The sequence below is a fragment of the Myotis daubentonii genome, chromosome 16, assembly GCF_963259705.1.
Source record: "Myotis daubentonii chromosome 16, mMyoDau2.1, whole genome shotgun sequence".
In the NCBI taxonomy this organism is placed as follows: Eukaryota; Metazoa; Chordata; class Mammalia; order Chiroptera; family Vespertilionidae; genus Myotis; species Myotis daubentonii.
The window spans coordinates 31,598,799-31,625,957 of NC_081855.1; the positions used below are offsets into that span (position 1 = coordinate 31,598,799).

At 45.5% G+C, this 27,159-nt stretch overlaps 1 protein-coding gene across 1 annotated transcript in view; it reads left to right on the forward strand.

Annotated features, from left to right (window-relative positions):
- Positions 1 to 23,169, forward strand: part of ANKFN1 (ankyrin repeat and fibronectin type III domain containing 1) — a 141,656-nt gene extending 118,487 nt beyond the window's left edge. The window contains exons 15-17 of the mRNA XM_059668256.1: positions 1,627 to 1,793; positions 9,034 to 9,247; positions 22,364 to 23,169. Of these exons, the coding sequence (XP_059524239.1) occupies positions 1,627 to 1,793; positions 9,034 to 9,247; positions 22,364 to 23,169 (1,187 nt within the window). The remainder of the gene's footprint in view (positions 1 to 1,626; positions 1,794 to 9,033; positions 9,248 to 22,363) is intronic.
- The last annotated feature ends 3,990 nt before the right edge of the window (positions 23,170 to 27,159 follow it).

Sequence of the window (27,159 nt, forward strand, 5' to 3'; positions counted from 1 at the left end):
AATCCTAGATCGAAAGGAACTTTCCTTATGGCAATTAGATGTTTAGATTTGATCCTGAAGTCAAGAGAGAGCTCTATGGCCATTAAGCTGGGAAAAGTAGATCATTTGGGAAGGGCTCAATAGTTGGTTATTTACTAAGAGGCTATATGAAATCAGTTCTTCTGTGTGTAAGGCAAGGAAGTACTAGAGTAGAGGAAGTAGGAAGGAAGGATCTGACACTAGAGAAAAAAATCAACCCCTCAAAACTGAGACTACCTGAGTAAGAAATACCTCCTTGAAATGTGCACAGCTGGAGTTAAAATGGGCCACTGAAGCCCTCACCCCATTCTCCTCCACTTCCACCTGAGGAAATACAAACAGAGCAGGCTACCCTCACACCTTCCTGAGATTCACTCTAAGAGGAAATCAAGCAAGGAAGCAGGCAACTGTAAGAAGGGAAACATAAGGTCCTAGAGCTTTCTCAACAAGCAGAGAAGTAGGGCTTCCTCAGTGAGGTGCAGAGATGACCAGATGCCCCATTTTAAGGTCCTGTGATTTTTAGCTTCCTTACTAGGTCTCGTGAATCAACAGTGAAGAGGCCCAAAGGAAGTAATTAGATCGTCCTCCTAAACTTCCTCACCGAAAGCCAGAATGAAAATGTTTCCACCTACTTGTTGCATTATAACAACCCTATTTCCAAAGCATGGAACATATTGATATAGGTCAGAAGTACAGAGTGAGGTTTCTAGAGAGCGAGTCTCCAAATTCAACAATGGTCAGGAAGACACTGGTACTACACTATCTGAATCAGGATGCGTTCCTCATCCCACTGCCATCTAAAATGGTTACGTGATCATAGCCAGTCAGAGAAGTATGGAGAATCTGACCATCTCAGCCTCTCTGCACCAGGCTGAGTCCCACACTCCTGTCTCCCTCCTCCATGATGGAGATGAAGGTGAGACTGTTGACCCTGGCCTCTGGCCCGCTGTCTTTTGAGGGAGGAAGGCCAAATCTGCTGAAAACAAAAATATGGTCTGTTAAGGCATCCACTCTTATCATCCTTCCAGAGGAGCTGAGGAGCAGAGGGGCAGGAAGAGGATTAAATTTATCATACTAGATCCTTAGGGAACTTTACCAGCCAGGCAAAAGATACCCTGAGATAAACATTTCTCCTATCTTCTGGGACTTCTGGCCTTGGAAAGAAGCATACCAGTACAAAATACATACTGGAAATCAGACATGGGATTCAAAACTAAATTTCCAATTGTTATCTGGCTTTTTTCTTTAAAGTGATAAGCAAACTCATTTCCCCAATATATAAATAATTTATATATGATATATACGTATATATGTGTGTATATCTTCAGCCCCAACTTTAGGGGCTGAACATCATAAACTGCAGCTTGAGCCAACCCCATTTCCCCATACCTTTCCAGGACTTGGTAAACCTTAAAAAGGAATACTGTCTGACTAAAACCAGACAACTGGCTCCTTAAGAGCACATTTATAATTTATTTATGGCTTAATATTTTCCACTGATAGGATTAATAAATCATGTTTTCATTCAACTTATTTTCTCTGAGGTATGAATTTCTCTATTTTGATACCAGATCTTAACATGTTTTATTTTGCTTGTCCATTTTCCAGTTCATTTTTGCAGCTACAGAGAGAAATTTATTAGTCTGTATTGCCGCCTTTCTGCTGTTGTGGAGCTGGATTCTCTGAATACCCAACAGTCCCTGAGGGAAGCGATCTCAGACAGCGAGGTTGCAGCTGCCAAACAAAGACACCAGCAAGTTTTAGATTTCATTCAGGTAATAGTTTGTTTCTTCTGAGGTGAAAGGAAGGAAGAAAAGGCAGGGTAGAGGGGATGAGAAACACTCATGAGAAAGAACAGCCAGCTGGGCTAATTTAAAGACCACAGTGTGCAAGGAGCCTGTTGATTTGGTGAAAATCCAGAACTCAGGAAAATGTGCATTTTTAAACAAAGGCTTAAAAAAAAACCTAGAGTTAAATCACAGTGTTACTAAGAGCTGCATCAGCCACTGTGGCGGGTAGCAGTAGTTTCCCATAGAGAGAGAAAAATCACTGCCACAAGAAGTAGTGATCAGAATATTATTCTTATCTAGTAGCCCACTGACAAATCCAACCGAAACATTGTATTAATTGACTTACCCCACAGAAAAAGAGAAAAAAATGATCCGCTAGTTTATGTTAACCCAAATCACATTGGACTTAAGATTCCTTGTGCTTTGAACTTCTTTCTCACAGCATTTTGACACTTTCTTTGACACTTTAATGTGTAGCTACAGAGGTTAGAAAAATGTATTCCCTGTCCATGGTCTTGTCTGGGAAGACCTTACAGTAACCACCTCAGGGTCTTGTGGTAGAGGTACTAACTAGTCATCAAGAAAATGTGAATCTGGTCTGACATTGCCTCTAAATCCCTTGGACAAATCTTATGATCTTTCTGCCTATAGTTACCCAATACACAAAAAGAGTACAATAGCAATAGCTCTGTGATAAATATCACTATGATAAATATTTATTGAGCATCCAGTTGTCAGGCACTGTAAGGGAAATATAAAGTTGAATTAGGCATGGTCCCTAACCTTTGAGAGTTTAAAATTCATTAGGGGAGACAAGAAATGTGTATAAATACAATTATAAAATGAATTAGGTGCCAAAAGAGAAAATTTTTAAAAACTGTATCAACACAAAGAGGTAAAAATGAACTTACTCTTGTGGGTATAAGAGAGGTTACCATAGAGCATGTAACTGATATCTGAGATCTGAACTGGGCCTAGGGAGATAGGCTAAACTATCATGAGGAGAAACAGACTTTGGCAGATGGGGGAATCCAAAGAAAAATTATAAACAAACAAGGCAGAAAGTATAGAAAAAATAGTACTTGGGAATGATGAGTAGTCAAGATAAGTTGGGGCATAAATTGAGTGAAGGGTGGTAGTAAGAAACTGGGAAAGAATAAAAGTAGCAATGAGATCAGATTACAAGGGTTTTAATAAAAGCCAGGGTAAGAAATCTGCACTTTATTCTGCAGACAGTAGGGACCTGGCCAAAGTTTTGGAGAAGGTAAATTATAGGTTCTCATAGATGTTTAGTATAGATTCAAGCAGGGCAGGACAGTCCTCCTGTGCGCAGGGGTGTGGCCATACTGACTGTTTATAGTAAGCACCCATTCTCAATGGCCATGCTCACTACATAATTTGCATATCATTCCTGGATTTAAGGAGAAGACTAAGTGCAGGAAAACCACATACAAAGCTATTAGAACCATCCAGCGAGAAATAATGGCTACCTAAGATGAGAAAATGCTATGAACTGAGCAAATAAATTTCTCTAACTCCCAACCTCATCTGTAAAACAGGGATGATAATAACAACACTAGCTCATAATGTTACTGAGAGAATTCAACAAGATAATCATGTAAAGCACTCAGCAAAATGCCTGCACATAAGTATGTAATAACTTATATATTCATGTATTCACTCATTAATAAGAAGGGAAAATGCTTTGGAATATGAATATGCAAGACCTGAAATTTATTAAGTACTCAGGAAGAAGATATTGTAATATACTTGCAAAGTGGTAAGCAGGCAAGTTCTATCCAAGTTCTCTCATCCTGTAAATGAGATATCTCAGGTGACCTCTCAAACTAAAGAAATAAACCTTTTAGGAAGTTACTTGTTCTCTTGACCTGGGAATGTACCATTTAAAAAAATCAAAACATTTACATCATTTATTTTTTCCAGTAAAAGTGGAACACAGACAGGGGTGGGGATGAGGGTGAGGGAGAAAAGGAAGAATGAAGCATATGGACAATATGAAGGACTGGCTTATTTTTTGAACCTAATATAAGAGACAGTAGAACAGCGTAAGAATAATGACCAGAAGTCAATCAACATACATTTTTAGTCTGGAATCTTCTGATAAACCTTGGAGTATGGAACAATTCATTTGATCTCCAGGGTCTTCAATTTCCTCACATGTAAAATCAAAGGATTGGACTAGATCAGCAGTCACCTACCCGTGGTCCGCAGACCCCTGGTGGTCCGTGAGGTCAAAAAGGTTGGCGACTACTGGACTAGATGACTACTAAGAGCCTGGTTGACTCTAACATTTCATAGCTTCTTTAACCACCATAGATATTTTTAGAGAAGCATATTTTAGCCATGCCTTAGGTTCGGTTTTTGCTTTATTCCACGTTAAGCCTCCCTGAATTCAGTCAGTTCATCCAACAAGAAGGCTGAATTTTTTCAGGCTGTCACATTCTCAAACCCCTCCAGGAGTTCCCCACCACAGTCTTACTCCCTGATGCTACCACGCTTGCTCCTTTCTTTGTCACCCAGATTTGGGCTCCACTGCCTTTTTCTCCTTCCCTTTCACTGCACCATTAAGTGGGATGGATAAAGGCAGGCCAGGCCAGGAATTCTTCAAAGTTCTAGCCTGCTCTGGTCTCCCAAAGCAGGTAACCTGAGAGCCCCTCTACATACTCCTTCCACCCAGCCAGGTACACATAGACGTGGATAAAAGCCTATTTCCAAAGGGTTCAAAAAACCACTTCTTGGCCAGGATAAAACCAGACCACCTCTCTGTACCCTTAGCCTTCCATGCAATGCCTTGTTCCATATAGCATGGATACCTTAACTGGCGGAAGACAATGTGATATTACCTATCCCCTTATCTTTTTGGGGCTTCTCAGTCTCTCGCTCAGAATGAAAACCAGCTGTAGCCACTCACCCATTGGCATTAACAGCTCAGCCCACCATACACGATAACTTGCAGAGGCAACCGCCAGCCACGAGAGCATTTGTATGATTCCAGATCTAAGACAGTGTTGAAGTTACTACACAAACCAAACATTGTAAAGAGCAAGGGAGTCTATGTAAATACAGTGAGGAAAAGAAGCCAAGGAGTGTGGCCAGAAAGGGGGAGGGCTAGACCAGGGAGGTGCAGAAAATCATAGATAAGGTAGACAGGCTTTATAGACAGCACATGCAGCAGAAATGTCAAAGTGCAGAGACTTGGAGTTCAGCATAGTTTGAGCTGCTAAAGCCTAAAGGGCAATTAGGCTATAATTTATATACTGTAATGCTTCAAATGCTCCTAAGCTGTAATAGAAACACAGCTCATTAAATATAGCCAATCTATCATCCCCTCAAGCACCTTGTAACTGTGCTCTGAGAAAACCAATCACCTTTACATTTTAATAAAAATATTATCTTGCCTGAGTACAGAGAACGGGGTGTAATTCATGGGATGAAAACCAAAATTTTTAAAAGGCAGGGTGAGAAATGGATGCAGAACTTTTAACCAATAGACCTAGGGAGTTCATGGTCTTTCTTTTTAAAAACATGTCAGCAAGTCTTTAGAAGCTGAATTTGGACCTTAAAATCAGGGGGATTATGTTGTCAGTTATTTTTAGATCAACAGTATAAGGTAAAATGAGTGAAAATTGTACTTCTTTTAAAGCTACTTAGCTAAGTCTGTAAAATTCAGTCCACAGGTTTCTCTGTATCTATGCTTTTAATTTTTCTTCAGTTAATACCTCTTCACTTCATCACTGAGAAAATTTAAAAAATAAACATTGTTTCTACACATAATTTTAAAATTTTTTCTACACTAAATCTCACTATCCATCCTCAGCAATAGGCAAAAACAATCTTATCCAAAGAAAACAAGTAGTTACTATTAATAATTGTAATTAGTTCCCTGTGGCTGCTGTAACAAATTCCCAAAAACAGGGTGGCTTAAAATGAGAGAAACTTATAGTCACCATTCTGGAGGCCAGAAATCTGAAATTAAGGTGTTGATAGGGCCACACGTCCTAGGTAGGCTCTACAGGACAATCTGCTCTCTGCTTCTCCCAGCTTCTTGACTTGTGGCCACATCACTTCAATCTCTGCTTGCGCAGCCACACTGCCTCCTCCTCTTCTGTCTGCCAAATCTCCCTCTGCCTCACTCATACAGGAATGTCTTTATGAGGACGTTTATCATTGGAATTAGGTCCCACCCAGATAATCCAGGATAAACTCCTCCTCTCAAAATCCTTAACTGAATCAATCACATATTTTGCCATATAAGGTAATTTTTACTCTGTTAGCATCCTATATAATAAAAGGCTAATACGCAAATTGACCGAACAGCAGAACGACTGTTCGCTATGATGCACACTGACCACTAGGGGGCAGATGCTCAATGCAGGAGCTGCCCCCTGGTGGTCACTGCACTCCCACAGGGGAGCACCGCTCAGCCAGAAGCCGGGCACATGGCTGGCTAGCGCAGCAGCGGTGGCAGGAGCCTCTCCTGCCTCCGCAGCAGCGCTAAGGATGTCCGACTGATAGCTTAGGCCCACTCCCCATGGGGAATGGGCCTAAGCCATCAGTCGGACATCCCCTGAGGGCTCCTGGACTGTGAGAGGGTACAGGCCAGGCTGAGGGACTCCCCTGAGTGCACGAATTTCATGCACCAGGTCTCTAGTCTATAGCCTATCTAATAAAGAGGGAATATGCTAATTGACCCTCACATCATCAAAGATGGCAGCACCCAAAGCCAATAAGGAGGGAATTGCTAATTGACTGGCCTGCCCTCAAAGATGGTGGCGCCCACAGCCAATAAGGAGGGAATATGCTATTGACTGCCACACTCTCAAAGATGGCGGTGCCCACAGCCACAAGATGGTGGCACCCAGTCCCCTCAGCCCCACCAGGACAGCAGGCACACGGCAAGGCTGGGCCTGCCTGGAGGCGGGCCCGGCCTTGCCACATACCTGCCTCCAGAGTCCCCCAGTCACCTTAGCCCCCCAGCCGCCCAGGGCTGGCCCAAGGCACAGGCAAGCCTTGGATGGCAACTGCCCACCCACCCAGGGCCGCCCAAGGCTCAGGTAACCAGGGCTGGCTGAGGCTTGCGTTGCTGGCAGTGGCAGCAGCAGAGGTGTGATGCGGCGTCGCCTTGCCCTGATCACCAGGTTGCCTCCCGCCCCTGAGGGCTCCTGGATTGTGAGAGGGAGCAGGCAAGGCTGAGGGACACCCCCCCTTCAGTGCATGAATTTTCATGCACCGGGCCTTATATATATATATATATTAAAAAAAGCCTAAGCAACCATTACAACCAAACAACGGAATGACCGATTGACCAGTCACTATGATGTGCACTGACCACCAGGGGCAGACGTTCAACACAGGAGCTGTCCCTTGGTGGTCAGTGTGCTCCCACAGCCAACCTCCCATGGCCAGCCAACTTCCCCCAGTCCCTCCCTCCAGCCAGTTCCTCCCCCCAGCCAGCCAGCCCTGACTGACCTTGATCAGGGCTGGCTGGACAACCTCACGTGGCCCCTCCTGCCCTCCAGCCGGCCGGCCAACCTCCCGCGGTCCCTCTCCCCATCCCTCCCCCTTGCCGGCAGGCCCCGATCAGCCCAGCCCTGATCAGGACTGGATGAGATGGCCCTGATTGGCACTGATCACCGGCCAAGCCTGGGGACCCAACCCATGCACGAATTCGTGCATCGGGCATCTAGTATGTCATATTCACAAATTCCAGGGATTAGAACATGGACATATCATTTGAGAGGCCAAATTCAGCCCATTACAATAATTACAATTGTCATTGCAACAACTGATAATTTTATAATAATGTACAGTTTATAAAGTGCACTCATCCACATCATCTTACTTAATCCCCATAATAACTCTGTTTGATGGTAGAGATCTTTAGGTAACCACTAATTCATTCATTCATTCATTCATTCACTTATTCATTCCCTGAGCAAGCATTTATTGAGTACCCACCTATTTTATTCTGCACAGCCAAGAGTAACAGATACAGAAGCACAGTCCCTGCCTTAGCTGGCACTCTAAAACTGTCCACAGTCACGTAGTGCCTTTAAAACAACACTGAGACAAGAGTATGTTACATAAGGTAGGAGCAATTAGAGCCAGATGAGAGAGCAACAATTCCATCAAGAAAATTGGTCTGAGTCTTGTCTGGGATTCCCACTCTGGCTGGACTTCATTCAGACTTCCCCTTTTTAATGCTTAGTGCCTCCTCATGGGCCTGCCCACTGCTGAACCTCCTGCCCAACTCACTGTGTAACAAAGCCTGAAGCTCAAACTTATGCTCTCAGTACCAGCCCTGAATACTCTGCGGAGTCCCGTCACTCTAGGGCAGAACAGAACGAGAAAGCAAGGGGAAATGGCTATCAACCACGCAGTGCCATTCACTAGTTCACAACTAGTCACTCTGAGCATGGCTGACTGTCACAGTTTCAGACTCTACTCTGTTGGGAGCACCAGTTTTAGGGATATTCTTTAAAGAATATTCTTTAAGTATAGATTAAGGCTCTATAAGGAATATTTCATTATATGCTGAAAATTAATAACACTTCATATGTAGTTTTTACAAAGCACTTTCAGATTCATCATTTCACCCAATCATCTTAGCAGTTTTGTGAGGTATAAAAGGGGAGATGTTTTGTCCACATTTCACAAATAAGGCAACGAAGGCTCAAAGAGGTGAAGTGACTTAGCAAAGGTTGTTAGAGAACTAATAAGTGGTGGATCCCAGCTGGAATCCAGGTCTTTTGCTATCTGAACTAAGTCAGTGATGGCGAACCTTTTGAGCTCGGCATGTCAGCATTTTGAAAAACCCTAACTTAACTCTGGTGCCATGTCACATATAGAAATTTTTTGATATCTGCAACCATAGTAAAACAAAGACTTATATTTCTGATATTTATTTTGTATATTTAAATGCCATTTAACAAAGAAAAATCAACCAAAAAAATGAGATCACGTGTCACCTCTGACACATGTGTCATAGATTCTCCATCACTGAACTAAATGATATAGCATCTCAGATAAGTATGCAAGACATGATTATAAAGAAGTATTTTTTTAACTTAGCAAACCTATGTTAAAAATATTTTACTCTTGATCAAAACCAATACAGTGCAAAATGTATCATCTTGGACCCTCGGGGAAACTTACTTCTTTTTCATACTGGTTTGATAACAATGTCTACCATTTTACTTCAAAGCAAATAGATGAAGTTTGGCGTGAAATGAGATGGATCATGGATGCTCTACAGTATGCAAGATACAAACAATCAATGTCGGGTTTGTCCATTACTAAGCTTATAGACCCCTCAGATGAGCAGAACCTAAAGAAGATGAGCTCTACATCATCACATATAGACTGTCTTCCATCACCATCCCCATCCCCAGAGATGCAGAGAAGAAAGGCAGTGAGTGGTAAGTAATATGATCTAAAGTTACCTATTTCAGTCCAGCATATTCTCAATCCTATCTCCACTGATGACGTTCTTTTGTGCTGAGGCATTGGTCCCATCAAGCACTAGAAAACACTGCTCATTTTAAGAGTCTAAAAGCATAGAGGGAACAAAATTGGAGCAACAGAGGGATAGGAAACCAAGGCAGTAACCTGAGGTCAACACCATTTAGAGTAGAAAAGATTCAGCCCAGTTCTATCCCAAGTTTCTGAGATACAAAAGGACACAGAGCAGGGATGAGGCCTCAGAAGTGTGGAATGGAGAGGGCTGCAGTACCATGTGCAGGCCAAGTCAGTGAGGGAATCTGATCAAAACCAGGTAAGGAAGGAGAACAGGCCCAGTCTCTAGGACAGCGGTTCTCAACCTGTGGGTCGCGACCCCTTTGGCGGTTGAATGACCCTTTCACAGGGGTCGCCTCAGACCATCCTGCATATCAGATATTTACATGATGATTCATAACAGTAGCAACATTACAGTTATGAAGTAGCAACGAAAATAATGTTATGGTTGGGTCACAACATGAGGAACTGTATTTAAAGGGCCAGAAGGTGAGAACCACTGCTCTAGGAACTAGGTCTGACAAGAATGAGATAGGAAGCAGGTCCACCTGACTAAGAGTTCATAGTAAACTTCTTATCCACACGGCATCAGTGTCCTGGGGTGGGAGGTGGAAAAGAGAGAAACCCTGGATAAACTAGAATCCAGAGACTAAGACCAAATAAGTAGATTGGCACCACCATGGATACAGCACACAGGAGACAACTTAAAACAAGCAGGAAGAGATATCTAACAAGTCACCTCTACTCTTGGGAATCAAGTTTCAATTTACATGGCAAATGCTAACCACAAATCTCTACAAAAACAACCTTTATGCTTATAAACAGAGAGAAAGCATACTAGTCAAAGGCAATATAATGTTTTTGCCTAGGACATGTTGAAATTAGTACCTTTTTTTTTAGTCAATTAAAGTAACGGCATTCAAAGCATCTTTCTTAATTCTATAGTTCAGCAATTTCAACCAGTGTATCACAAGAATTTGTAAAACATTCAATACCTGACTATTACTGGTTGAAAATCGCTGCTATAGCTTTTAAGAGTTCCCATTTTGTAAGCCTTACCATAATAATTGATATCTACACTAATAAAAGAGAAAAATGGTAATTGGCATACAACGATACCCTTTTCATTGGCTAATCAGGGCTATATGCAAACTAACTGCCAACTATGATTGGCAGTTAACTGCCAACTAAGATTGGCAGTTAACTGCCAACAAGATGGCGGTTAATTTGCATATGTAGGCACAATGCAGGGAGGCGAAAGGGAAAGCAGGAAGAAGCCCCCTGCCACTGACAGTGATCGGAAACCCAGGGGGGGAGCTAAGAGCTGGGGGGGCAGGGCCAAGGCGGCCCTGGGGCCGCCTTGGCCCTGCCCCCCAGCCATGATCGGAGAATCAGGCACCTTTGCCGCCCTGGCCAGTGATAGCAGGAAGTAGGGGTGGAGCCAGCGATGGGAGCTGGACACGGTCGAAGCTGGCAGTCCCGGGAGCTAGGGGTCCCTTGCCTGGGCCTAAAGCGGAGCCCACGATCGCGGGGCCGCTGCAGCTGCAGGTCCCCGCTGCCCGGGCCGGACGCCTCAGCCAGAGGCGTTAGGCCTGGGCAGGGGCAGAGCCTGCAACCGCGGGGAGCTGGGGGTCCCCTGCCCAGGCCTGACGCCTCTGCCAGAGGCCTCAGGCCTGGTCAAGGGGCCGATCTGGTGATTGGTGATCGGAGGGTGATGAGGGTCAACTCCTCTGGCCGAGGCATCAGGCCTAGGCGGGGGGCTGAGCCGGGGATTGGGGGGATATGATGGTCCCCTTGCCCAGGCCTGAAGCCTGGGTCAGAGGCGTCAGGCTTGGGCGGGGGGGTGGAGCAAGCGATCAGAGGGAGATTGGGGTCCCCTGCCCAGGCATGATTCCTGGGCCAGAGGCCTCAGGCCTGGGCAGGGGCCAGAGCCAGTGATCAGGGGGAGATGGGGGTCCCCTGTCCAAGCCTGACACCTCTGGCGGAGGGGTCAGGCCTGGGCAAGGGGCCGATCGGGTGATCAGAGGGTGATGGGGGTCTATGCCTCTGGCTGAGGCATCAGGCCTGGGCAAGGGGCAGAGCCAGCAATCGGAGGGGTCTGGGGGTCCCCTGCCCAGGCCTGATGCCTGGGCCAGAGGCATCAGGCCTGGGCTGGGGGCAGAACCAGTGATGGGGGGAAATGAGGGTCCCCTGCCCAGGCCTGACACCTCTGTCAGAGGCATCAGGCCTGGGCAAGGGGCCGATCCTGCGATTGGAGGGTGATGGGGGTCAACGCCTGAGGGCTCCCAGTATGTGAGAGGGGGCAGGCTGGGCTGAGGGACACTCCCCCACACACACACCCAGTGCACGAATTTCGTGAACTGGGCCCCTAGTTTTTAATAAACAGCAATGAAACGTGGGCTTGTCCCATAGGGGGCAGCATGGTGTAGTAGAAAGAGCTTGGACTTAGAAATCAGAGACCTGGATTCAAATCCCAGCTTTATTTTACTAGCTACAGATTACTACATGAGTCTCACTTTCCGCAGATATAAAATGAGAATAATGTAGCTACTTGTGAATAAGACAATCTATGTCAGAGATGCATGGTATATAAAAGACAATAAATGGTAGGTACCATATTTAATGTTATTATTATTCTTATAGAAAACTTCAGTGAGGATATGAGTTTTTTCTATAAGTAAGTTTGTGTATGCTCCTATGTTTAAAAAAAAAAAACGCACTGTCTAAAAATCAACACTGGGCAAGTGGAAGAACTTGAGAGACTGCTAATTTACATTACCAAAGGGTTCTATGATTTAGCAAATAATTCCACAAAAGAATTCTTTAAGTACAGTTTCTCAAGTGTATTTTAACAGGTTCCCACTGAGCTAAAACACCTAGCAGAAGTCTAATGGACTAACAAAATTTTTTCTGATAATTGCATATGTACTCTGAAAAGGATAATGTATAGGGTGCTATAGAATCTACTGGAGGTGTTAACTCATAAGATCAAAGAGAGCTTCCTGGAGGAGGTAACAAAGTCACGTACTGAAGGATAGCAGGAGCTGAACCAAGAAAAAGGGAAAAGAGGAGAGCAAAGAAGTAGAGAAAGCAGAATGGGCAACTATGTTGTAGTTCAGAGAACTGTAAGCAGTCAGGATCCGAGTATACTGTTCTTTTTTTTTTTCTTCACCTAAAAAAATATTTTTTGGTTTCTCACCATGTTCCAGGCACTCTCTGAAGTAACAGAGATATAGTAATAAACAAAGCAAAGTTTCTGTTCTAAGCAGAGTGACAAACAATGAAAACATAAACAAACAAGATAATTTCAGATAGTGAAAATTCCAATGTATAATACAAAGCAGCAATCCAGGTGGGCAGGGAGGGCACTGAATTCCCTGGGATGATCAGCAGAGACTTGTCTGTGAAAAGTTACATTCAAACCAACCACAGAAAAAGGAGCCAGTAAGGCAAAAATCTGGAATTGGAATATTCTAGGAAACAAAACAACAAAAGGCTCTGAAATGAGTGAGGGATGGAAAGAAGGCCAAAGTCACTGGGAAAGAGTTAACAAAAGGGTAGCAGCAATGAGAGAAAGGCAGGAGCCAAATCAGGAAGGGCCATGGGAAGAGGTTTGGATTTTACTTGTCATGAAAAGCCATTGAAAACTTTTAAGCAAGGATTGATATAATCTGAATTACTCTTTAAAACCAAAGCTGGCTGTTATTTGTATAGAAGAACAATACTGGAAACATGGAGGTCAATAAGGAAGCTATTAACAGAGGAAATACCAAGTTTTCTGGCTTGACTGCCTCAGGATATCATGATGCCATTTGCAAAAAAAATGAGGGGAGTTAGACAGGAGAAGAAGTAAGCTTGAGTGACTGGGCACACTGAATTTGAGAGTTTTGGGACATTCCACATAACAGGAAACATTCAGGAGAAAACGGGACGTACGGAGTCTGGAGCTCAGGAAGGAGAACTGGACTAATGTATATTTAAGAATTATTAATATACTAGGGGCCCGGTGCACGAAATTCGTGCACTGGGGGTGTGTGTGTGTGTGTGTGTGTGTGTGTGTGTGTGTGTGTGAGGGGAGTGTCCCTCAGCCCAGCCTGCCCCCTCTCACATACTGGGAGCCCTCAGGCGTTGACCCCCATCACCCTCCAATCGCAGGATCGGCCCCTTGCCCAGGCCTGACGCCTCTGACAGAGGTGTCAGGCCTGGGCAGGGGACCCTCATTTCCCCCCATCACTGGTTCTGCCCCCAGCCCAGGCCTGATGCCTCGGCCAGAGGCGTTGACCCCCATCACCCTCCAATCGCAGGATCGGCCCCTTGCCCAGGCCTGATGCCTCTGACAGAGGTGTCAGGCCTGGGCAGGGGACCCTCATTTCCCCCCATCACTGGTTCTGCCCCCAGCCCAGGCCTGATGCCTCGGCCAGAGGCGTAGACCCCCATCACCCTCCGATCGCCTGATCGGCCCCTTGCCCAGGCCTGACCCCTCCGCCAGAGGTGTCAGGCTTGGACAGGGGACCCCCATCTCCCCCTGATCACTGGCTCTGGCCCCTGCCCAGGCCTGAGGCCTCTGGCCCAGGAATCATGCCTGGGCAGGGGACCCCCATCTCCCTCTGATCGCTGGCTCCACCCCCCGCCCAAGCCTGACGCCTCTGACCCAGGCTTCAGGCCTGGGCAAGGGGACCATCATATCCCCCCAATCCCTGGCTCCGCCCCCCACCCAGGCCTGATGCCTCGGCCAGAGGAGTTGACCCTCATCACCCTCCGATCACCAATCACCGGACTGGCCCCTTGACCAGGCCTGAGGCCTCTGGCAGAGGTGTCAGGCCTGGGCAGGGGACCCCCAGGTCCCCGCATTGCAGGCTCCACCCCTGCCCAGGCCTAATGCCTCTGGCTGAGGCGTCCGGCTCGGGCAGCGGGGACCCACAGCTGCAGTGGCCCCGCGATCGTGGGCTTCGCTTTAGGCCCAGGCAAGGGACCCCTAGCTCCCGGGACTGCCAGCTTCGACCGTGTCCAGCTCCCATGGCTGGCTCTACCCCTACTTCCTGCTATCACTGGCCAGGGCGGCAAAGGCGCCTGATTCTCCGATCATGGCTGGGGGGCAGGGCAAAGGCGGCCCCAGGGCCGCCTTTGCCCTGCCCCCCAGCTCTTAGCTCCCCCCTGGGTTTCCGATCACTGTCAGTGGCAGGGGGCTTCTTCCTGCTTTCCCTTTTGCCTCCCTGCATTGTGCCTACATATGCAAATTAACCGCCATCTTGTTGGCAGTTAACTGCCAATCTTAGTTGGCAGTTAATTTGCATATAGCCCTGATTAGCCAATGAAAAGGGTATCGTCGTACGCCAATTACCATTTTTCTCTTTTATTAGATAGGATGAATAATGTAGCTACAAAAATACTTGGGATTCCCTACAGAGAGTAGGTGTAGTAAGAAGAGGAGACTATAGAAGGAACAACAAGACATCTTAGACCAAGAAGGACTGATGAGAGAGAGAGAGAAGTGTCACAGAAATTAAAGCATGTCAAATGATGGTTAAAGGTTAAATAAAACTGAAAAGTTTCTATTCTTTTGTTTTGAACAAGAAAGTCATCAGTAATCTTGATGATAGCAGTTTATGAAGGGGAGGACCTGGAAACGAAAAAGAAGTAGATTGGGAGCAAGTGGAAGGTGAAGAAGGGGGACCAGTAAGGGTACACTCTTCAAAATCTTGGCTATGAAAAAGAAGAGGAAGGAAGGGCAGTAGCTAGAGAGGTATTGGGTTGAAAGGGCATTTTTTAAAGGCAGGCTAAATATGCCCTCTGCCATTCCACAATTCACAGAGTTCTACAAATAACTCTTCAATTCTCCTTCCACCTTTCCTTGTCTGCCATCTGCTCACAGAATTTTCCCAATGTTTAATCTTCTCTTGGACCCAGGGTCCTAAGTGGTTCCCCCCTGGCTGTATGAGGGTGGCCTATCCTATGCCACAGGAGTGCCAAACTTTCACGTTGGCCAGATGATGGGTTACACACACTCCTTGCTGGGAGGATCTGGCCAATTACATTCAGATTTTATTATTAGCTTAAAATGTGAGCGATCATCATTCTGTTTCTTAAAATATAACTCTCTCTTGGGCCCATTTATTTCTCTGAAGCCAAGATTCCATGGGCTGTGAAATACAAAGATATGGAGGGCAGCAAATGAAAAATGGAACCCAGTGACAGGGAAACTGTTGAGAGCTGAGAGAAATATTTAGTATCCTATCCTCTCACAAAATCAAAAGCATTTCTGAGCAATGAAATCTATTCCTGCACACTCTATCATCTCCACTAAGGTGATGACTTTTGTTTGGAAACCATTTAGGAAGAAAAAAAGTCCAATTTAGAAGAGCATCCTCACTGGTTTGCTTACAGGGTAACGTTTGCAACATAATTCCATTCTGTATGGGTAGGGTTCACTTAACTTCTGAGGAACCTGCTGGAATTACAGAGCTTATCACAAGCCTGGCCTCTGGTGCCAGGCCAAGATTCTGTTTTAAGGCTGTTGAATACCTTGGATTTGTCTGTGTATATCTGTAGTGGCTAATTGGGGGATGGAGAGGGGACGGTAGTGGAACTCTTTAACTTACTTCTCTTTTCGGTGTGGTTTTCAAACATGAAGTAGAACTCCTCTGAGTCTATTAAAATTAAGCATCTCCCAAGGACCCAAGGGGGAAAGTTGGCTCCTAGAAAAGGCAGTGCAAGGCAGGGGTTGGAATGATTTGGTCCATCACATGGGTATTTCCTCTTCCACTCCTTTTCTGTGGGTATAGTGGTCACAGGCAGCAGTAATTTTTTTTTCCGATACTGCTATTTCTCCTACTGACGCATGGATGAGGCAACAGAGGGGAGTGGGGCGTTGTTTTCTTCCGATGCATTTGAAGATTATTCTGAGCTTCCTGGTAGCCTTTTCCCAGATGATGTTAAAAACACTATGGCATAAACTAATCAGCTTAAAAATTCAACAGAAATCTGAAGATGCTATTTCTCTTGGAAAATTACAAGGTGAACAAACCCTGGAGATTCTACCCAAGGCCTGTTGAGAGATTTATTAAAATTATTTATGTACAAATTGTTTAAATTCTACTTAAATACAGTGGAAATAGATTCAATGAAGCACAAAAGAAATAAAAATTTGGACAGAGATACATTAAAAATGTGAAGATATATTTTTAGAACAAATGCTGCTTATTGTTCCTTTCTTTGTGTCTTGCCATGCCCCCTGCTTTTAAGAGAAAAGCAATAGCTTTTAAATCAATTATTCTTTCCTGAAATGTCATCTCTCCATAACGCCCTCAAAATCCAAACCAACTCTACCCTGCTGTTGTTGGCCTGATCCACAGAGCCCAGGAGTTGCAACACCCATTACAATGGCAAGAAAGCTAAGCTTCCTATGCCAGCACTAATACTATGGGCAGAACTTTCATCAAACAGCTCCTGGGTCAACCCGAGGGAAACCAAGGTTCTACCAGTGCTAGCCTGCCCAGTGGGCCCTCTAAAGGAAATTGAGGAGCACAACCAGTTTTATTAAAATAACAACTGGGCAAGGCACCTCCAATGCTTAATGGAGCATATGGCTGGATCTGGGAATGGAAGCTGCACTTTGCATTCTTTTCCAGGAAGGGAGGGAGTGCAGTGGCCTAAGTCCTTGGAAACTCCTCAGTGCCCTGGCTGGCATCCTGGAGATTGTTCTGGGAGGGGTATCCACTCTAAGCAATAGGTTCCACTAAGTCTTATAATAAACAATACAACCACCATGGAAGTCAAATATTTAGATTCCCACTGGAGCAGTGTTTCCCAAATGTGGGTCCATGAACGTGTAAGATAATATTTACCACTCCATACCCAGGCCCTTTTTCATCTCCTTCCTGGGTTACTACTGTTACAACTAGCTCTTCTCTTGATTTATTCCTATCTCCCTTGCTCCTCGAAGCTACAGTAAAGAAGTTACATCATTTACTAAGGCACTGCCAAATCTAGGTTGAGAAATACAGTACCAGACTAGGTCATCGCCAACACAAAACACCATACAAGAGATTGTTCTCTTTTATTATTAACTAGAGGCCCGGTGCACAAAAAATTTGTGCACTCGGGGGGGAGAGGGGGTCCCTCAGCCCGGCCTGTGCCCTCTCGAAGTCTGGGACCCATCAGGAGATAATGACCTGCTGGCTTAGGCCTGCTCCCGGGTGGCAGAGGGCAGGCCCAATCCCTAGGTGCAGCCCCTGGTCGGGCTCAGAGCAGGGCCGATTGAGGAGTTGGGGCGCCGCCCCCTGTCACGCACAGAGCAGGGTCGATCAGGGGGTTGGGGAGCTCCCCCCTGTCACGCACAGAGCAGGGCTGATCAGGGGGTTGAGGAGCTCCCCCCTGTCACTCACAGAGTAGGGCCGATAGGGGAGTTGGGGCACCGCCCCTTGTCACACACAGAGCAGGGCGGATCAGGGGGTTGGGGCACCGCCACTGTCACACTCAGGGCAGGGCCATTGGGGAGGTTATGGCTCTACCCCGGCACACACAGAGCAGGGCCCGTGGGGGGTGGGGGGGGGTGAGGGCGCCGCACCTTGTCACACACAGAGCAGGGCCGATCAGGGGGGTTTGGTCGCTGCCCCCTATCACGCTGATCCCGGTGCTGGGAGGCCTTGCGGCTCCGCTGATCCCAGTGCTGGGAGGCATATTACCCTTTTACTATATAGGATAGAAGCCTGGTGCACGGGTGGGGGGCGGCTGGTTTGCCCTGAAGGGTGTTCTGGATCAGGGTGGGGGTCCCCACTGGGGTGCCTTGTCAGCCTGGGTGAGGGGATGATGGCTGTTTGCAGCTGGTCACACACCCTTCAGGGTGGGGGTCCCCACTGGGGTGCCTGGCCAGCCTGGGTGAGGGGCTGAGGGCCGTTTTCAGGCTGACGGGTGACTGAAGCTCCCAACCTGTCCTTTTTTCCTTTTTTTTTTATTCTGGGCCAGCTTTAGCTCTGAGGCTCCGCTCCAGCTATGAGACTTCCACTGCTGAAAGCAGGTTTCTTGCCTTTGTTTACCATTCTGTATTTGAAACAATGTTGCGGTCCTGCTGGCTGAAGCCCTGGGTTGTGTTTAGCTTCTATTTTTGTAACATAGTTGCTTAGAGTGCAGCTCAGGCCGCAGGCGGGAACGTTGGTTTCCTCCAGATCCTATGTCACTAAAGCAAGCAAGCCTCATGTTAGTTTCCAGCTGCCTGGCTGCCAGCTGCCATCTTGGCTGTCAGTTAATTTGCATATCTCACTGATTAGCCAATGGGAAGGGTAGCGGTCATATGCCAATTACCATGTTTCTGTTTTATTAGATAGGATAGCATTCTCACTGCAAAATCTTGAAGTTTGTCAGATTACTGATTCGTATTTTAATGAGCCACCTCTTGATATATTTTCTAGTTTTCTCTATTTAAGGTTGGAAAGGATCTCAATAATATTGATACCTTCTGTTTGTAAAGCACTTAAAGTATTTTTAACAAACTAATTTAATCCTCATAGCACCTATGGAAGGTAGGCAACATAATTACCTACAGGCTACAGATGAAGAAAGGTTCAGAGGGGCTAAGTGATTTGCTCAAGATTATATACATAGCGAAGTGTAAGACAGGACTTTGGCCCAGGTTTATCTAATTTTAAAACAATTGTTCTTTCTGCTATAACTGGGCTGACTCACCAAGTCAAATATAAAACAAAATGATTTGGGTGACTGTTTTCAGGAATTTCTATGGCAAATTAAGTAACTTAGGTCTTTTCGGCCGCTTACAGTATTTTTTTTAAGGGGCAGTCAAATTTTACCACTCTTTATGCTCCCAGATTTCAATATTGGTTTCAGTTTCAATTCAATACAACATATTTTACTGAGAGCTTTGAATGTACCAAGTACAGCACAAGAAGCTAATAATACAATGATGATTCAGTCACAGTCTAGTTAAGAGGTCCTCACAGCCTGCTCACATGTCCAAGTTCAGATTAGATGATCTGGGACCGTGGTCGGAAAACTGCGGCTCGCGAGCCACATGCAGCTCTTTGGCCCCTTGAGTGTGGCTCTTCCACAAAATACCACGTGCGAACATGCATGTACAGTGCGATTGAAACTTTGTGGCCCCTGCGCAGAAGTCGGTATTTTGTGGAAGAGCCACACTCAAGGGGCCAAAGAGATGCATGTGGCTCGCGAGTCACAGTTTGCCGAGCCGCAGTTTGCCGACCACTGATCTGGGAAATACAGAAGATCCTACATTTCCCTTGGCTTGACTCCTTCTTTAGTCTACTCCTTCACTGACTGACTTCTTTAACATTTGCTAAGCAGAGATGAATAAGACACAGGCATGCTCTCTAGAGTTCATAATTCACTGAGGTAGATAAATACGCTAATGAATAATTTATAATAACCTTGATAAATGCAGTAACAGAGATATAAATAAAATGCTATAAAAGCCGAGAAATGAGCAATCAACTCCACCTGGGGAAATCAGCACAGGATCTTCCTGAGAGACTAAGTCTTAAAACATGATGATCTGTTGCAATATTAGAATGTCAGCCCTTTAAAGCACACCTTCATATACTCCTTAGTCTCCTGCAAACAATAATGTTCACTATTTGTAGGTTGAGAGGTCAAAGTGCAAACTCCTTTCAGATTGTTTAACCTGAGTGTGGGCTGGAAATAGGAAAAATGTGTCACAAACTCCTCAGCATTTGCTCCTAGTTATAGTCATTTTTCTTAACAGACTTCTAGTGGGTTGAATGGTAGGCCCCCAAAAGCTATGTTCCTGTCCTAACCCTCAGAACCTGAGAATGTGACCTTATTTGGAAAAACAGTCTTTGAAGGTGTAATTAAGGATCTTAAAATGAGATCAACCTGGATTATCCAGGTAGACCCTAAATCCAATGATGAGTGTCCTCGTAAGAAAAAGAAGAGAGTCTACAGGAAGACAGATGCAGAGATTGGAGTGATGCAGCCACAAGGAATGCCACCAGAACCTGGAGGAGGCAAGAAAGTTCTCCCCTACAGCTTCCAAGGTGTAGCGCTGCGGGCCCATGATTTCAGCCTTCTGGCTTCCAGAGCTATGGGGGAATAAATTTCTATGGTCTTAAGCCACCTGGTGTGTGATTATTTGTTACAGCAGCCACAGGAAACTAATACAAGACCTAATGATTCATTAGCAGCAGCAGTATCAAGACGCCCCTACTATGAACTTAATATAACTGAACGAAGTGGGTTAGATGAGCCAAATCCAAGTCCTCAGGAAGCTTCCATGGAAAGCCCTGCAAATGCTAAGGCAAATGGCAGTATAGCAGCTCTTTGGAGGGAGACAAATCTGTATGTGGTTCCTATTCTACCTTTTAATCAACTATATGAATTAGAAAATTTAATAAGCCTAAGGCTTAGTATTCTTACCTGTGAAATAGGAATAGTTGTAAGCATTAAATAAGATAAAGTGCCTAGAACAGTTAGTGTAATGACTGGCTCACGGTTCTTGTTATTACTATTATAGACACAAAAGAATACCTGTGGACAGCTGAACAGACACAGTGATCAGATAAATAGAGAAGTTCAACTAAAGTCAATTATCGGTTCTTTGCATGGATCTTATTTGCATGGATTGCCTGGATCAGAGGCAGTAGATCAATGATTCTATCTCATCAAAGATGATTCTATCTCTCTCTCCCTTCCTCTCTGAAATCAATAAAAAAAATACATTTTTTAAAAATTTACTAAAGTCCATTTTTAAATCTTATGGGATTGTCTCAGATTTGTAGATTAGAGAGTTCTTCCTTTTAAGAGCACGTGCATGTTTTCAAAATTAGCATATATTTATCAAGTACCTATTATGGGCTGAGTTCTGTGGGAAATTCAAAGGATGTTAAGACAGTCCTTGCCCTACAGAAATATACAATCTGATTGGGGGAAAGCATATAAATAACTGGTGCATTCAATGACAATTGCCTATACAATTAAACTTGTGGCTCCCTTACGGTCATCATAGCATGCACTTCAAGGTTTGTTTTTGTCTCTGATTTTACTTGTTTTTTGTTTTGTTTTGGCCTTACTTTTTCCCCCCTTTTAAACACCTTACAACATGGTGTTTACACACATAATCAATTTACTTTTTACAGTCACCCTTAGTAAGTTCTATTATCATCCCCATGTTATAGATAAGAAAAGTGACGCTCAAAGAAGCTAAGTAACTGCCCCAAGATCACAGGTGGAGGAGGAAGGCTAGGATTTGAAACAAGGTTTTCCGGACTTCAGCCACTGTACTGCCGCCTTTGTCTTCCTTTCCCCCTTTTAAGTTCTTGGGGGAAAAACAACAACAACAAAAAAAAAAACACCTTATATCTGAAGGATAGGTAATGACAAAGGAGTAACATTCATCTGTGTCATCCTCTCTACACATGCCCAAGGGCCCAAGGAGTAATAAAATCGTCTGTGGGGAATGAGGACTTGTTCTCCCCCTGACGCTGTCCAGGTGAACCTGTTGAAATTCCTCCCCTTCCTTCCCCTTAAGGCCCAGTGGTTCTCAAGCTTCTGTCCCTTTAAATACAGTTCCTCATGTTGTGACCCAACCATAAAATTATTTTCGTTGCTACTCCATAACTGTGACCCAACCATAAAATTATTTTCGTTGCTACTCCATAACTGTCATGTTGCTACTGTTATGAATCGTCATGTAAATATCTGACATGCAGGATGGTCTTAGGCGACCCCTGTGAAAGGGTCGTTCGACCGCCAAAGGGGTCGCGACCCACAGGTTGAGAACCGCTGCGCGCTAAGTACAGGACCCACTACACCTCTTACAGAGAGCCCTCCACCAAACGAAAATTGCTTAATAGTTTCAAGAGGTGAGAGCAAACCATTAAAGGAAGCACAGGGCCCTTCTAGGCACGGGAGGGAGAGGGGAGAGGATTGAGGAGAGGATTGGGGAGAGGAGGGGTGTTGTCAGCTGCTGTCCGTGTACGCCATGCCCCGAAGCACCCCACGCCAAGAACTGTTCTCTCTCCTAACCTCAGCAGATTCCCAGCCCTGCTCGGACGAAGAGGGCTGCTCGGAAGTCTTCCTCCCCACCGACAGTGACTACGACTCCAGCGACGCCCTGAGCCCCCGAGACCTGGACCTGGTGTACCTGTCCTCGCACGACATCGCGCAGCAGGCGCTCAGCGGCCTGAGCGGCAGTGCCCCCGACGTCCTGCAGGTGCACGACGTGAAGTCTTCAACGGGGTCGGGCCAGGACCCCCAGGGCCAGGGTCCGGGCCCGGACCCCGACCACGCGTGTGCCGAGTTCCTCCACGGCCTGACCCTCACGGGCTTCGGGCCCAAGAACCACGCCAAGATGGCGGCCGGCGTGCGACCGCCGCCGCTGGGCTTTCTGGGAAAGCGGAAGCCGGCCAAGCACCAGCACTACGGCGGCTTCAGCCGGCACCACCGCTGGCTGCGCATGCGTAGTGAGACGCAGTCGCTCTCGCTCTCGGAGGGCGTGTACACGCCGCACCTGTCCGGGGCCTGCGACCTGGCCCAGCAGTCGGGGGAGGCTGAGCGGCTCGGACCGACCGCCGATGGGCCGCGGGGCCTGGCTCTGACCCACGCCGCGAGCCTCCCTGAGGGGCGGCAGAGCCTCCTCCAGGACTCGGGGCCTTCCCTGCACCGCATCTACGTGGAGCCCTACCCCGAGGCCCTGGTGGACATGGACGCAAAGTCCTGGGCCAGCTTGAGGCCACCTCCTGGGGCCCACTCCCGCCTGCCCAGCCCCACCCGCCCACAGAGGAGCCCCGAGGCTCCAACCACCTCCCAGGTGTCCGAAATACTCAGCAGCATGCTTTAGGGAGGCCGCCATCGGCTGTGCATCATTCCACAGCAAGTCCCTGCATTTTCTATGGCCCAGCCTGCCCCCACCATGTCCCCACCCATTTTCAAACGGTTCGAATGTTAAAAAAAAAAAAAAAAACCCAAAGGTTACAGGTTCAAGCCCCTCCCCCCTTTTTTTAATTTAAGAGTAAGAGTTGGGGTAAAGGCAAGAGTTGCCAGTGTCATTCCCAGTGCAGCCTACAAAAGGCATAGTGGAGCTTTTGTGTGAAGATAGAGTCCTGGATGTAACAGTTCAAACATGCCTGCTTTTTGGTAGCACCTGCGACTAAGGTAGGGCAGCCCAAGGAGCCACCCCCAGTTCTGCAGCTGGCTTTGTCATCTGACTGCTGGGTTTAGGGCTCTTTCCCGAATTTGTGATTGATAGGAGGAGTTCTAGCATTGTTTTTTTCTCCATTCCAAACCTTTAAAGAAGTTTGGGGGAAAGGAACCCAGGTTGTACCTCTAGGGCACAGGGTCAAGTGGACTTGTCCTGGGTTCCCTGTCAGCACTGATCTGCTTAGGGAAGCCTTGGGCAGGCCTTTTCTTCACTTAGTGCTGTGTGGAAACCACCAGAAACAAAAGTAGAGGATGTTTCTCTTCTAGCTCTGTCTTGCAAAGATGGAGTAAGACAGAAAGAAGCCCTTCCTGCACACTCAGCTCCCATTCAAGCATGAAAAGGAGCTGCATATTATTCCCGGGGGCAAGAAGAGGGCTGAGTTAAGTGAAGGCCTGGATTATAGTCAAGATAAGAGACGGGAGAAAGACATGAGCAAAAATGTATTTTCTTTACAAACCTAAAATAATTATGTCCATGGGAGGCTGTGTTCCTGAAAATGATCATGGATCTGCTCCAGATTTCTTAGGTGATGGAATTGTCATAGAACGAGAAAGTGCCCTGCATTTATAGCCAGACAATGATGCAGTCCTTACAGTCACACAGACACATCTACTCACCCCCACGTCACAAGTCACAGGACAGATTGTCCAGGGCTTGGGTTGCTGCCTCCTCTTTTTAATCCGCCCTTTCCAAAGTTAGTTTTACCCTGACATCAGCTGGTCCATTGGCCTCTGGGAAAAGCTTTCCTTGGAAGACCCCGCCAGTGGCTCCAAGGCTGTGCTCAAAGACACCTGAAAATCCTGGTGTGGTCTCATTGCCTCCCACCTGTGTTTCTCACGAAAGAGAAGCCCAAATCAAAGAGAAATCACACTGCATGTTCAAAAGGGCATGAGGAGCCTTCCCTCATGTCCTGGCGTCAGGACCCATTCAGTGCACTGGTATTCTAAACGGTCCTTTTCCGCTTCATAGGCATTTTGGTTGAATATTGCTCTTTATGGCCCTACTCCTATGCTCACAGTTCTACCATCTGTCCTCATGGGAAGTCATACAAAGTCCCCTGTTCACAATCTTATTCCGGTCCCTTCCATTTTTGAAACATTTGATTTAAACATAAATAATTACCCTGGTGCCAAGGTACAGATTTGGCCCATGGCCTACGGTCATTGGAAAACTAAAGCCCAGAGCTCAGTCTTTATTTTTTTTTAAGAGATTATATACTCAATCACCCTCCCAAAGAATCTGATTGGAATTATTGCAACTCCTTTTCCATGCCTGGGAGAATTTTAAAGGGCAGTTTTCTTCTTTCTGAGTGAATTCTATGTGTATGGAGTGTTAAAGCTAAAAGGAATCATAAAATTAGTCTTAAGCCCTTGCATTTACAGATGATGCAATTAAGGCCCAGAGTGGTTAAGTGACTTATTCAAAGTCGAAGAGCTAGTTTAGCCTCAGAGTTAGGTTCAGAACCCAGAACCATCCTCTTTATAGCAGGCTCTCCCATTGGGAATTGCCACAGGCCAACTCTTGTCTATAGGCTATTTATCTGGTTTTCCAAATATCTATCTACTTCTAATTCCAAATTCAATGTTTTTTCTCAACCTGTTATCTAATAGATTTTCAATATCACAGAGCTCCTTGTCGCCAGGAAATTCAAATTTCATATAATAAACATCTAAGCTAATTAATTAAAATGCAAATTTAGGAGAAATATCATTTAAAATTACATACCATTTGATTCCTATTTAATAACAAAAAATGACAGTCACCTGCATCATTATTTATTCCTAATTATAAGATAGATTATATATGTTCAACAAGGGTGAGATGAGATGCTGGAATTGTCAAGAACTAAGAAACCAAATGATTCTCTGATCATGAACTGTCTGGTGGCATGGAAGGAAGTTTGTGACTGTGAATTAGAAGGAAGGCATTTGACAGGCAGCAAGAGCAGAGACTGACCCCTCCGTGGGCCCCTCAATTGGTCAGCAAGCTCTGGCATACTGGAACAAATCATGACTCATGAAGTGAAATTGCATTAAATCCAAATGCACCAATTTATAGTGAGGACACGGGGTTATTTCTTCAACTTCTATGAGAAAAATAAATGCACACCCGTGAAATGAATAATGCACATTAGGTTTAAATGGGCTTGCTTAGTCAACTTGAAAATGCATTTTCCTAGCACTATTCCTATATAAAAGTGGGTGGTGTATCCTCAGTAATTAGCTATTTGTTCCAATAGCTTCCCTCCACCCGTACCTTGTGAGCTTAGTTTAACTAAATTCATTCTTGTGAGTGAAAATTGTGTTCTCTAATTCACAGTCCTTTATTCACGTGGCCAGTCTTCTCATTATGGAAACTTTACAATGTATGAGGATTTTTTGTTTGCTTGTTTGTTTTGGTTTGGTTTGATTTGGAATATGATGGATGTTCATTCTTTTTAAGTCCAACCTGGGAGCCTCTGGAGGAAACGTTCCTATGCCAGGTCTTCTTTTTCCATGGTTTTTCTAACTTGCTTAATTCTCACCAGTATTAGTCAGCTCTCATCATTTGTGAAAATCCTCAAAAATCACTGACCGAGCCCCTCCCACACATCGCTCTCTATTCTAAGTCCTACCGAGAACAAAAGAATCAAGTATAAAATGCATTCCCAGGCTACAAGGAGCTCACAGTCTGATATGAGTGTAGCCGTCATCACCAAACATCTCACCAATGTCTTAGAAGAGGCAAGAACCTGTCCCCTCAGCCTCGCTGAAATAGCACATGTTGGGCCAGACATCTTTGATTCCTCTCTCACTGTCTAATCATAAGGATAACAGCCTGGAAAATGAAAGTCTTTGATGTGTATGCTTGCAACCATTTAAAAGGCTATCACATCCTCTTAATTGGTGAGGATATCTGGGAGACAGTAATTTAAAATGTTCACTCTAGGGAATGAGTATTTTAAGAAGTGGGTACTTAAAGAAGAGACCCATTTCGTTTTAAGAACATTCACTGATGCTCAAAGCAATAATTATTCTGGAGAAAATGGCTCCAGTTGGTTTGAAAGTTGAAGCCAATTAGTAATAATATTCCTCCAGCCCCCATTCCTAAAGGATCCCAAAGCACTTTATGGAAAGCAATGACTGAAGCCTTGTTGTACTCCCCTAAAAAGACCTTGTCTGGGAGCCACCTGGCAAACACCTACCCCATCCTTGCCAGGAGATCATGCCAGACAAGTGGAAAGAGGACTGGCCTCTCATTCATTGTTATCCTGCCTCATGAATGTGTGCCCCGTAAGGGTTGAACTCTTCATTTGAAGACAGTTTTAGACAAAGAGGCATACCGGAAAATCCCTATTCCTTGGCCTCCTCTTGTTCTTCATACTCCACCCAAGATATACTCACTTTCTCTTGGAGAACTATCAACTCAAGATCTGTAGTGCATTTAATTTCCCTAGTTATGTCAACAACATACAGCATTCACTGGCTTCTTAAAATTGACACTTGTTAGAAAGATGATGCTATGATTCTACAGCTCTCTCAACTTTATATAGCAGAGCTACAACAGGGAGTACGCATCTCTTGGTATATTTGTTTATTGAAATACTAGAGGCCCAGTGCATGAAATTTGTGCACTCAGGGGGGCTCCCTC